The sequence below is a fragment of the Crassostrea angulata genome, chromosome 6 (assembly GCF_025612915.1).
Source record: "Crassostrea angulata isolate pt1a10 chromosome 6, ASM2561291v2, whole genome shotgun sequence".
Lineage (NCBI taxonomy): Eukaryota > Metazoa > Mollusca > Bivalvia > Ostreida > Ostreidae > Magallana > Magallana angulata.
Window position 1 is genome coordinate 48,232,467 of NC_069116.1, and position 13,599 is coordinate 48,246,065.

The 13,599-nt window shown below is 34.1% G+C and overlaps 1 protein-coding gene across 1 annotated transcript; it reads left to right on the forward strand.

The window, feature by feature from the left end:
- The first annotated feature begins 75 nt into the window (after positions 1-75).
- On the forward strand, positions 76-13,228 carry LOC128190120 (uncharacterized). Its single transcript, XM_052862031.1, has 4 exons — positions 76-206; positions 11,716-11,931; positions 12,236-12,490; positions 12,748-13,228. The coding sequence occupies exons 1-4, from the start codon at positions 86-88 to the stop codon at positions 12,963-12,965; spliced, it is 810 nt and encodes a 269-aa protein (XP_052717991.1). The 5' UTR covers positions 76-85; the 3' UTR covers positions 12,966-13,228.
- Positions 13,229-13,599: the final 371 nt, after the last annotated feature.

The following is a 13,599-nucleotide window of genomic DNA, read 5'->3' on the forward strand; positions in this document are numbered from 1 at the left end:
TAACGAGGAAGTAAACTTTACATTGCTTTTTTTCTTATAAGGAAAACACTTTTCCTTGCTAATCTTAAGTGTCTTGTCTTCTTGTATGTACCATCTCCAACCTGTTCTTAATGTTGGGTGCAGCTTCGTTCCATGGGTTAGAGTTATAACTAATATGTACATCATATGCTTATGCGTCGGATTGTTTGCAATTTCAAGCGCTTATGGTAAGTACAGTATGTGAATCCATATATCATATAAAACAAAATGTTTTAAAAATGTGTTAGAGACTATCTACAACTTTCATTTTCCTTATCTCAATATATTGATATGCGGGTATTTCTTATTGTAAAAATCCTTTTAAAAGTTTTATCAATAATTATTCCGAAAGAAGTTCCTAATTTTGGTGAATTTACTAGTGAAAAAATTAATTGTTTTGAGAAACATTAATAATTTGATTGTGTGATGGGCATTTCTATCTTTGTGGAGTCGTTTTTTATGCCATTTATTAAGCGAATGCATTTTATAGATATTGTTATTGGGACGTATTTCTGTAGAAGATACTTTGTGTAAATTGATCATGATTCTTATGTAAAGCAGCTTTACGTTTCAAATCATTATTTGTCATGTTGTTAATTTTGAATTTATTGGGTGGCAGTGAACACAAAATTTACATGACACCGAAATTTCGTATTTAAGGTGGCAGGCTACATCGTCACAATATGTCTGACATCCGTTTGAAACGCCAATTTGTTCCGGATTGATAGCATTATGTCGTGGTACAAAATAGCTATACACCGATCAATTGAACTCTTCTAACGAGGGATATGAGATAAGAATGAAATCACCAAAACGCTTAGAAAATATGTCAATTCCCTTCGTGAATAAAGCTTTCAATTAACATTGATTATCAGCTGTTATGTAGACAAAACGTGAAATCGAAATAATATACTGTTTCCCTGCTATTGGCAATACATATTTGTCATGTCATCTGCAACAGACGATCATAAATATGTGACGGATTATCGATAAAGGTGAGCAGATAATTTTCACTTGAACCCTATATGCATGATTAATATAAAAACACTGTGCCGGATAATTATGCCAGTGCCAAGGTGGCATTTTTGCACCCGTCTAAGCTACATATATTAAAAAATTCAAATATGCCATATGATAGACCATTGCTTAAAGAGTTTGAAACCACCTTTGTTATCATTGTATCTCACCTGTCAGGTGAGATATTTACCTTTCAAAACTAAATTCCTACAGGAAAATAATTTTTCCCTTAAGAAAATCAATACTCCTATAGGAAATTTGAAAATTACTATCGGAATACAAGAACTTCCTATAAGAATTTCAATTCCGATTGGATTTGATAAAATACCTGTCTGAGTCAAATTCCTACAGGAAATAGCTTTCTCCCATAGGAAATATAATTCCTATAGGATACTTGAAAATCCTATAGGATTGTCAATATTTCCTGTAGGAGAATCGTTTCTCCTATGGGAATTATCATTTTCCTATGGGATATTAATTTTTAAAGGTAAATATCTCACCTGTCAGGTGTAATACACTAAAAATAAAAGTGGTTATATACTCTCTAGACAATGGTCTATCATTTGGTATATATATATTTTAACGAAACTGCATCTTAAGCGGGTGCAAAAATGCCACCTTGGCATTGGCATAATTATCCGGCACAGCGTTAAAACTAAAGTTCCGTAGTACCATCTCTTGTATTAATTGATTCCAACTTCCCAAATTTAAAGCATTTGTAGTATAAGACTTGCATTGAAAGTTTGAAACTTAACTAATGTATTTTAATTAAAATAGATATAGCTAGGTAGGTTAGCAATAGCAGTGGAAGCCGGATTTGCAAGCCAAATGAGGGAACGACAGAATCTTGAAAAAAGAGGATGTTTTTAAATACCACACGTACATGTGTATCACTATGGACATCTAATGTATGTATAAATATGCATATGGTTGTTTATAATTTGTATTGTATATAAAAAGTAAAGGACAATGTAACTACTAACATTTTGTTTTAAAGAGTTAAATATAAATTAACGCTGATACTAAAACAAGTCCCACGTAAGTCTGCATAATGGATGAAAAATCGTGTTTCAAAAAACAGAAACAGAAAGTAACTTTCTATTTTTCTTAATTAATCGATTTTTTCATAATACTAGTAACTGCTAGAATCATACAGGCGTAGATGTATACAAATACCACCGTTATGTATATCTATAAACATTCATCTCTAATTAAATTTCTCTTTCCCTCTTTCTTTGTCTTCCCTCCTTCTTTCACTTCATCTCTTTCTCCGTCTTCTCCATCCATCTCTCTCTCTTTCTTTCTCTCTTCATGAACGGAAAAAAAAAATACAAACATCGAGAGAAAAAAATACTTATATGTGGTTGAACCTGCGTTTAACTGTTCTAGAACATGTATTTTTTCAATAAAATTAAAATATAGAGAAAACTATCAAGCAAACGGGATTGAATGTTTAGGAAATTAAATAAATATCTATAGGACATGCACAACAAATCTGTGCCAATATTTCATTCATTTTCAAACTGATAGGCATATTCAGAGACATAAATAACATTTATGTCTCTGACATATTTTGTTACATGTATTTTTGTCGCGAGTCGGTAAGTGAGTCACTGCAACATACACATTCTAAATGTTTGGGAGAAAATGTCATTCCGACAGTTTTAATGAATCACACTGAACAGAATGAATCGAAGGTCGAGAAATGGTTTACATTAGATAAATAAAAAGTCAAGAATATATAATGCTCGCATTAATAAACATTTTTGATTCTTCAAAGTATATTTGACATGTGCAGATGTTTTTCTCAAAATCATTTACTTCACTTTCCCTCAAACAGTTAAACGCAGAGTTTTGTAATAAAAAAAAGGCGGGAGCATTGTCATAATCTGAACACGGACATGTAGATTAATGTATTTTTATTTCTACAAATCATGTACTAATTACAAAATAACTTGCTCATTATTTCCTTGACTATAATATTTGGGGGCTAGTTGGGGGGGGGGGGGTAACATGTCCAAAGATGATTGGTGACAGTTGATAGCTCTACCTATACACCTGTATACTCGTGTTAGTTTCTTGTATATTCTGTGTGCATTGTACGGTTTTTTGTCCCTGAAGAAGCAAAAAAAACCTTTAGCTACCTGTATATTGGAAGACGACCGTGTACACAACAGCCCCTCTCTCTCTCTCTCTCTCTCTCTTTCTCTCTCTCTCTCTCTCTCTCTCTCTCTCTCTCTCTCTCTCTCTCTCAGTTATGAACGAGTAGATCTACGAAACACAAAAAAGTTATGTTTTAAGATACTATGCATAGCGTATGAACTTACACCTAGCTAATATTTAACTCGAGCTCAAAAGGACTATTAAAACCTTGCAGTCCACTTTTATTATTCCCGTTGATAGGGCAAGGTCGCTATATGCAACAGAATTATCAGAGTTTCTGTCACTCAATTAAAACTTATATGTACATGTAATCTATATGAAATTGAAGACGAACAACACTTTATCCTTATGTATCTCATGTACTCTAAGTCTTACACTGAACACTTAATCAAACACTATTATAAGCCATCAGTGCTTTAACTAGTCAGACTTACGTCTCTTCTTAAAACGTATAATTTATATAGTCCATTCATAACGTAAACATTTAAACATTTGTGTTACTATCTTCGAGAAGCTTGTATAAAATGCAGAAAAACAAAATTGATTTTGTAAGTGAAAGTATAATTCATTATTATTTACAAAACAGACCAGACGTATAAGCAAAAATATTGCCACGTCCTTGAGTTGAATCATTTAACAACGTTAATCATTGAACCGGGTGCTTTTTTCTCCATTGAAAATTGAAGCCAAAATATGCCCGGTTACATCCGTTGCATTGATATCATGCAATGTAGAATTTTGCTATAGACTTGTGTAATATTTGGTTTTTTGGCTTTGATCAGCCCCGGGCTTAATGTGGCCGTTCTTAGTTGTCCTTTGTGATAGGTCCCGGAAGGTAATCTTTAATGCTTATCCCATCGATATTCACTTCATTACTTGGGATAGAATTAAGCTTAACAATTTTTATATATTATAAGTGTTGTAAAGAAAAGTGTAATAGCTCTTAAGACGACCGATCATTAGATATGTATGTTGTGTACATACAATTCATTGTATTGATGTATCATATGTTGTTGATTGATGTCTTGTTTCGTAAACACTTAGTTGAATTCTAAACTGCACTTTTGATTTTCAATGTTTATTAAGGCGTGTATCAAAAGAAGTTCTGCTTTCTTATTGATAAATTAAAACCATATGAACTACATACTTTCTGACAAATATGTTTTGTTGTTTATAAAACAACTATCCTTTTTTTTCATAAGTCCTATTATAAAGGTATTATAACATGAATTCAGCTTTGTTTTCTGAAACGAAGGAAATCTGGTAATGGCTGCGTTCGTAAACACTGTCTCAGTTGAACATGTTGAAAAGATCATCACCCTCTCAAAATAATAACTGCCTAATATCAACATTTTAACACTGAATTTTGTTTATCCTGTTTACTTGGATCGATGTAATCTGACATAATACAATCTCTATTTGTCAGAAGACTTGCTTTTTGTTCTGCATACCGGTTGTATCAGTCTGATTTAACGATACGACCTCTACGTAATGGTTGATTAATGCAACATGTTCTATTACGATGCTCAGCAATTTCAGTTAAAAACAGTTAAAATGCCTTTCGTATACCCGTAATGCAGCAAAAAATTGCAGAATCGCTCCGAAACGATTTTGGAGAAAATTAATGAAGCTGCATTGAAAATGACAGTCATATTATTCATAACAAACCATTTTGAGGCTGTAAATACCTTTCATCTAAAAATTTAATTCATGTTAATGAAGAATTAAACACTTTTTAAATTTTTTTACCCTAAAACATATTCCGAGATGCATGATTTGTCTACTGCTGAAAATGTAGGAGGAGTTCGAGGAAGAATGTTTTCTGTTAAAAAAAAAACACGTCATTTTTTACCAATTATTTGACCCCCAGGACTACCAGATAATTTTTTAAACCTTTTTGCAAAACAACATGACACCCCCAACCAAACTCCAAAAGTTCAGTTTGCTGGTTTATAAGATGTAAGAGCAGTTTGAGAAAGTAAAACGTGACAGACGGACGGACTGACGGAACAGGGTAACAACAATATACCCGAACTTTCTTTAGAAAGTGCGGGTATAATTAATAAAAATTAGCCATCAGGTAATCGGCAGGAGTTTAAAATGATCATTTTTAAAGTTAGAAAATATAAAGTATAAAAGACAAACATTAAAATCATCCATCAGGTAAGCGGCAGGTGTGAACTTTTCTCGGCGGGCGTATGCATTCTGCGTAGGAGTTGTCTACTAACCAGATTTTTGCTAATTTTGTGTTGATCAATGAACGTAAAGTCAACTTTTTATTGCTATTAGAATTTATTTTTTTAGAGAAAATTTAAAGTATTCATCAATTAAACGGCGGACATACATAGATTTCTTCTGCTGGCGTATGAATTATACGTACGAGTTATCTATCTTTGATTTTTCGCCAATGAATCCGTAATTAAAGCTTTTAAATATTTTGTTTTGTGATTTATCATTATTTTATCATTTTTAATCATAATCATTATTTATTGTATTAATATATAGCCCTGTAAGCCGTGGGACTTACGTGGGACTTACGTGGGACTTGTTTTCTCCGTGGGACTTGTTTTAGTATCACCCCTGCTACCCATAAATTAATGTATTCATCAAAAATATAATTTTTTCAGATTCAAACATTATCATAAGCACTTCTAACCTTATTCCTACATTTTAGCATATACTTTTACCTTTTTAAATTTTTCTTCGTGATTTTTTTTTAAATTAGAAAATTGGTCCTAATATATTTGAGACCAAGTAAAATGAAGAAAGACAACTCTTAAACAGGATCTTTCAAACCAAGATTTTTTAAATAATTCAGTATTTCTTTTAATTTTTCAATTTCATTCAATTTTTGTTTTCATTTCATTAACCAACTAATATTGCTTCTATTAATTTTTCAGATTTTTGTGGGATTCCATCCAGCAGTTTGCCTTAAAAGAATTTTTAAATATTTTAGTTTCATATTTATGTGGATTCCAATAAAAATCATACAAACTTCATTCATGATTATTTTTCATTTTCAAACTTTATAACATTTCACTGTCATTAGAGTTTTAAAACAGAAATGTTTAAAAATTTGACATATAAGGGGTTATCTGGACTGATATTTTAAAAATCTCTTAAAATTAGAGTATTGTACTTTGAAGTATATTATTGTTGAATACTTTACCTATTATTTGTAACAAATGCATGCAACAAAAATCTCCTACACTTATTTGGTGTAGACATCCCCCTTAACGATGTACTTGATTTAGCGGAGGGCCGCACTTCGCCAAAAGCGCTAAATAGAATACACCGCCAAATGTAGTACGTTTACAGTAGTCTTTAACATAGAAGATATGCATGTTGTCAACATCTTCCTGAATTGTGGACGGATTAACCCTGGAACCCACTTTCAATATTATCCATCATTGTTCTTAAGTTTTTCGTGTCATATATTTTAAACAAGATTTTAAAAAATATATTATGCGAAGTGAATTCTAATTGGATCGGGATTTACTAAATTTTTAAAGATCAGTTGCTTTTAAATAAACCATTTTTTAATCGATTTGATACATATCTGTTCTCGCCTGTAGAATTCGTTTAACGCATCTCATAGAGTTGCCAAGTAGCAATACGTCAATTTGTAGGCATAACTCAATAATTCTGCAAAATGTAACATTGTAATGTTATGTAACATTAGGTAAGATGTATATTTTGATTGTATTTGCTTCAAATATTTACTATTTTAAAGTTTGTTAGTGAATTTACTTCATTTGCTAAGCCCATATTTTTTTGTAGTGAAATGACCTCTTTTTGACTGTGATCATGGGGTGTTAGATTTTATTTGATTTTGTAACAAAAGAAAAAAAAATAGATAGATAGATAGATAAATAGATAAATAGATAGATATAGTAATTTTGGGTATTTCGAATCCCTATTTATAACTTGGGTTGTAAAATATGTAAAATATGTTTACAGTAAGCTGTTTGGTATTAACAGAAAGAAGATATTGCAGGAAACCTGATAGGGTTTTTAGCTCACCTGAGCTGAAAGCTCAAATGAGCTATTCTGTCACATTTTGTCTGTCGTCCGTCTGTCCGTCTGTCTGTCCGTCTGTCCGTCTGTCCGTCTGTCTGTAAACTTTTCACATTTTCAACATCTTCTCAAGAACCACTGGGCCAATTTCAACCAAACTTGGCACAAAGCATTCTTTCCCTAAGGGGATTCAAAGTTGTGAAAATTAAGAATCACGCCCTTTTGCAAAGGGAGATAATTAGGAATTTATGAAAATTTTCGAGAAATTTTCAAAAATCTTCTTCCCATGAACCATAAGACCAGGAACGCTGAAACTTGTGTGGAAGCATCCTCAGGTAGTGTAGATACTTAATTGTGAAAATCATGACCCCAGGGGTAGGGTTGGGCAACAATGGGGGGGGTCGAATTTTAACATATGAATATATAGAGTATATCTTAAAAAATCTTCCTCTCAGAAACTAATAGGCCAGGAAAGCTGACACTTGTGTGGAAGCATCCTCAGGTAGTGTAGATTCAAAATTGTGAAAATCATGATCCCCGGGGGTAGGGTGGGGCCACAATGGGGGGGGGGGGGGGTCGAAGTTTTACAAAGGAATATATAGAGTAAATCTTTAAAAATCTTCTTCTCAGAAACTTGTCAGCCAGGAAAGCTAAAACTTGTGTGAAAGCATCATCAGGTGGTGTAGATTCATAGTTGTGAAAATCATGACCCCCAGGTGTAGGGTGGGGCCACATTGGGGGTCGAAGTTTTACATAGGAATATATAGAGTAAATCTTTAAAAATCTTCTTCTCAGAAACTAATCAGCCAGGACAGCTGAAATTTGTGTGGAAGCATCCTCAGGTAGTGTAGATTCAAAGTTGTGAAAATCATGATCCCCGGGGTTAGAGTGGGGTCACAATGGGGGGTCGAAGTTTTACAAAGGAATATATAGAGTAAATCTTTAAAAATCTTTTCCTCAGAAACTAATCAGCCAGGACAGCTGAAATTTGTGTGGAGGCATCCTCAGTTAGTGTAAATTCAAAGTTGTAAAAATCATGATCCCTGGGGGTAGGGTGGGGTCACAATGGGGGGTCGAAGTTTTACAAAGGAATATATAGAGTAAATCTTTAAAAATCTTTTTCTCAGAAACTAATCAGCCAGGACAGCTGAAATTTGTGTGAAGGCATCCTCAGGTAGTGTAAATTCAAAGTTGTAAAAATCATGATCCCTGGGGGTAGGGTGAGGCCACATTGGGGGGGGTGTTAAAGTTTTACAAAGGAATAAATAGAGTAAATCTTTAAAAATCTTCTTCTCCGAAACTAATCAGCCAGGAAAGCTGAAATTTGTGTGTAAGCATCCTCAGGCAGTGTAGATTCAAAGTTGTGAAAATCATGATCCCTGGGGGTAGGGTGGGGCACAATGGGGGGTCGAAGTTTTACATAGGAATATATAGAGTAAATATTTAAAAATCTTCTCCTCAGAAACTAATCAGCCAGGAAAGCTGAAACTTGTGTGGAAGTATCCTCAGGTAGTGTAGATTCAAAGTTGTGAAAATCATGATCCCTGGGGGTAGGGTGAGGCCACATTGGGGGGGGGGGGTGTGTTAAAGTTTTACATAGGAATATATAGAGTAAATCTTTAAGAATCTTCTTCTCAGAAACTAATCAGCCAGGACAGCTGAAATTTGTGTGGAAGCATCCTCAGGTAGTGTAGATTCAAAGTTGTGAAAATCATGATCCCCGGGGTTAGAGTGGGGTCACAATGGGGGGTCGAAGTTTTACAAAGGAATATATAGAGTAAATCTTTAAAAATCTTTTCCTCAGAAACTAATCAGCCAGGACAGCTGAAATTTGTGTGGAGGCATCCTCAGGTAGTGTAAATTCAAAGTTGTAAAAATCATGATCCCTGGGGATAGGGTGGGGTCACAATGGGGGGTCGAAGTTTTACAAAGGAATATATAGAGTAAATCTTTAAAAATCTTTTTCTCAGAAACTAATCAGCCAGGACAGCTGAAATTTGTGTGAAGGCATCCTCAGGTAGTGTAAATTCAAAGTTGTAAAAATCATGATCCCTGGGGGTAGGGTGAGGCCACATTGGGGGGGGGGGGGTGTTAAAGTTTTACAAAGGAATAAATAGAGTAAATCTTTAAAAATCTTCTTCTCCGAAACTAATCAGCCAGGAAAGCTGAAATTTGTGTGTAAGCATCCTCAGGCAGTGTAGATTCAAAGTTGTGAAAATCATGATCCCTGGGGGTAGGGTGGGGCACAATGGGGGGTCGAAGTTTTACATAGGAATATATAGAGTAAATATTTAAAAATCTTCTCCTCAGAAACTAATCAGCCAGGAAAGCTGAAACTTGTGTGGAAGTATCCTCAGGTAGTGTAGATTCAAAGTTGTGAAAATCATGATCCCTGGGGGTAGGGTGAGGCCACATTGGGGGGGGGTGTGTTAAAGTTTTACATAGGAATATATAGAGTAAATCTTTAAGAATCTTCTTCTCAGAAACTAATCAGCAAGATGATTCTTTGTAATTGTTAAGACTTTGGCCCCAGGACAATTCTTTGGCTTCACAAGAAGGTTCAGAGTTTGATGTAGCTAAATATCCCATATATAAACAATTATAAAGGGACTTTTTGAGAACTGCAATACTCAACATGTGATATGACTATAAAATTGAAGCAGGCAGCTATTTTTTCATTAGAATCTTTTTGCATTACTGTATTGAGTAATTGCCCATGATTTATTGATTTTTGATTATTTTAATTAATACATCCACTGTTATCCAATTATTGTGATGATTATTTTTATACAATAATAAATATTCAATGTATATAAGTTGTTCTGCATAAGTATTTTTGGGTTAGGACGGATTAGTTTGTTTATTTTTGATTTCCAATTTTTAAATATTATGAATTATTGTAGGCCGGCACATATAAAGGGACAATGTCTATTGAGTTACATTGAGCGACTGTTTGGGGTGAAAATTGAACAGATTGGGGTTAAACTTGAACAGATTGGGATAGATTGAGTGTAAGTATATCCCTGCTCTATATAATTTCGTGTTTTCTAACCTACGATGCAGAGTATGCGGTCATCCCTGCCCTGTATCGCATTAATACAAGAGTGGGGTCATCCCTGCTTGCATTGGTGGTGGTTGCAGCGGAGCACTAGTGTGTGGTCATCCCTGCTGGTGTTCTGGCTTTTCTAGCGCAGTGTGCGGCACTCCCTGCTTGCGTAAACGTTGGTACCTGTTTAGTTGCGTAGGTGTGCAGTCATCCCTGCATGCGTAACGTTGAGTCCCTATATATGTGCAGGAGCGGTGATTAAGGTCTGCTCTTGTAAATATTGGCAATCATCCTGTTAGAAAAGGGACTAATGATTATAAAGATAAGAATATCCAGGGGGAAAAATGGATTTTATTTATACAGGATCTACATGTATTATTGTACATTGTCCAGATTGTTTGTATAATGACTCCATTAAGCTGACTTTATCATACCTATTGTTTCTCAGGTGAGCGATGTGGCACATGGGCCTCTTGTTTTCCGACACCACCTTTTAGTGTATTGCGTGTCACTTCCGGGTATTTCGAATCAGTAGCTAATCTGGCAAACAAAAAAGGCAGACAAAGATGATATTATAATAACTATATTAACGAATTATTACATATTTATTAGACGAACGCGTTAATTCATCAAGTTTTCAAAAACAGAGCAAATTTTGTTAATACACCTTTATTCTGACTTTAAATCATCGTACAACAAAATTAAAATCGTCAAGAAGAACTCTATTATGTATTGTCTGCAAAAATTGAAGATTTAATAATGTAAACCAAGTAATGTTATGAAAGCAGATTTATCTGACAATGCAATTTAGTTAGTTAAAACGTCAAAATTAGGACTGTCACATTGTAATTTTGTCAATGAACTTATACTTTGTCAATGAAAATAAAAAAAAATCAGCTAACTTTTTTTAAAAGGACAAGCTATGATCTTTATTTCTGATAAACCTTTTTGATTTTAAAATTATAAAAATTGCTCATTAAATTTATAATAAAGACCCTTAGATTGACTCTGTCGAAATATTAAGAAAAATAGGATGTAAATTTTGCGATTCGGGGAGGTCCCGCGGACTGTCTGTCCCTAAAATACAGTGTTCACATGTACATTTTGAAGCACCTGTTCGTCATCAAACAGCATATACACCAACTAGTCTTATTGAGATAGTGACGCTAAAACGTAGATTTACGCCACTTCCGAGGTGACGTAGATTTACGACGTTACATACGACGCTGCGTAATTTACGTCTCTTTCGTGAAACACCCAAAATTAACCTACGTCCCACTTACGTACTACGTAGGATTTACGATGCTTTTGTGAAACCATGTCCTGTATTGAGGATTCCAGTTGCTTCTTGTAAGCAACGGATAAAAGTTTTCTAAATGAACTACTAGTATATATGTGATTGAAATCGTTTCTAATTGCCTTCAAGAAAGGTAAATTTGATTTTGTGCTTACAGTTAATGTTGCCCTAAACAAACCAGCATACCAACAGAACCAATGGAAGCCAGATGACGACACGTATGACGCCAGTAACGCTGTAGATGGACGTAAATCTGACTTGACATGGAATGGAGGTCAATGTGCTGTATCAGCTGCCAGAGAATTAGCCATTTGGTGGGTGAACCTAACCAGCGTCCACAACATCAATCACATCACCATATACTTCCTGACTGGTAATGCTCCATATCATTTTAAAATTCATAGGGAAAGTCTTCGGTAAATTTAATATGAAACACCTAGTAGTAAAGTTATTATAAATAGTTAAACATTTTATTTGATTATTTATTTTGATACCTAAGTTGGAGCAAGTATTATTTTTCAGTAAAACGGGGACACTGCTAGGTTATCATTATTTCATTGTGCACTTTTTGCATGCATAACAACATTGTTTGACTCACAGTTGCAAAGGAAGAGCTATTTGTTGCTTTGCAATTACCTTTGTTCTAGTTTATTTAATTATTTCATTGTTTATACTAGGTCGTATTAGTGGGCATATTTTGACATACCTGGGATTCTCACTGTACATCTCCAATACAACAGACAGATTACAAGGAATACAGTGTTTCAAGGACGCCAACTTTACACCAGACACGATGCCATCCGTCTTTAACATCACCTGTCCAGTGCATGGACAGTACGTCATATACTACAATGAGAGAGTACCAGGATTTGTTTACCCTTACGGATATCAAAGATCTGTGGAAGCTGACCTTTGTGAAGTTGAGGTGTATGGTACGTGTTCTTTATGTTCATGTAACAGGGAAAAAATAGTGGAGAAGAAACAAAGTAATGACAATAAGATCTTCCGATGGAAAGGGACATTTTAAAAAATCTATCTATGGAACAGAAGGAAATAAAGGCATCGTAAATTATAATGTTTAAATTGTACTTGCGTATAATCAATCCAAGAACACGTTTAGAATGTCGAATTGACAAAGTGTACATTTCATTAGCTGCTCACACGCACAGTAATCAAACGTATTTTTCAGGATGCTCAATTGTCGGTAAATTCTATGGAGCTGACTGCTGTCCAGATGTTAATTGCTTAAAGTGTCACATGGAAAATGGCACATGTGAAGAGTGTGATCCTGGATTTCAAGGCGATAGGTGTGAACAAGGTATGTCCGATGTTAACGTAATGATAAGTATTTTTGAAAAAGGTAATCATTCATTTATTACCAAGTATTACTCCACTTGTATTTTTTAACATTATGTCAATTCTTTGCGTCGACAAATTTTGAACTTAGCTAACTCTTAGTCTTAGAATATCGATCATATCAATGAAAAAAGGTGTAGCGAAGTGCAGCAAATTCTTTATGATGAAGATTTCCCTATCTCTTTATGTAATCTAATTACATGTAACAAATACATGAATAAATTTGTAACTGAATGTAGTATGGAACACTTCCATGTTGCGACGTGTCATATATCGACATAGACTATTAATAAAATGCAGTTTTATAAACAGCCTCTTTTTCGTAGCACAATGGTTCAGAGGGTTCACTAAAAATCTGTTAGTCATGATTTCTAATTCCGTAGAGATTTTAAAATTTTATTTTTACGAAGATTTTTATAAGTTATAACCTATATTGTGGTTAAATATTTTAAAATTTGAAGATTCTAAACCGGTAAAAGTATTTTTATAAAAATGTCATTAATCCATATTAATATCGGCAGGGTACCCATACCACCTGAAAGTATACGATACATTTATGTTTTGGCAAAACTGTGAAAACCAAATATCGAGTGTACATGTAATAACTGCATACAGTGCATTTCCATAGGGGTAGAACATATTCTAGATGTGTTAAATACGATGTTGATATGAATATTATTACATA

Bases quoted from the DNA above. Each gene is read 5' to 3' on its own strand.
- LOC128190120 (XM_052862031.1), top strand. From the start codon at position 86: ATGTACCATCTCCAACCTGTTCTTAATGTTGGGTGCAGCTTCGTTCCA. The intron at 207-11,715 runs GTAAGTACAGTA...TTGTGCTTACAG, and splicing joins TGCAATTTCAAGCGCTTATG to TTAATGTTGCCCTAAACAAA. The intron at 11,932-12,235 runs GTAATGCTCCAT...TGTTTATACTAG, and splicing joins CACCATATACTTCCTGACTG to GTCGTATTAGTGGGCATATT.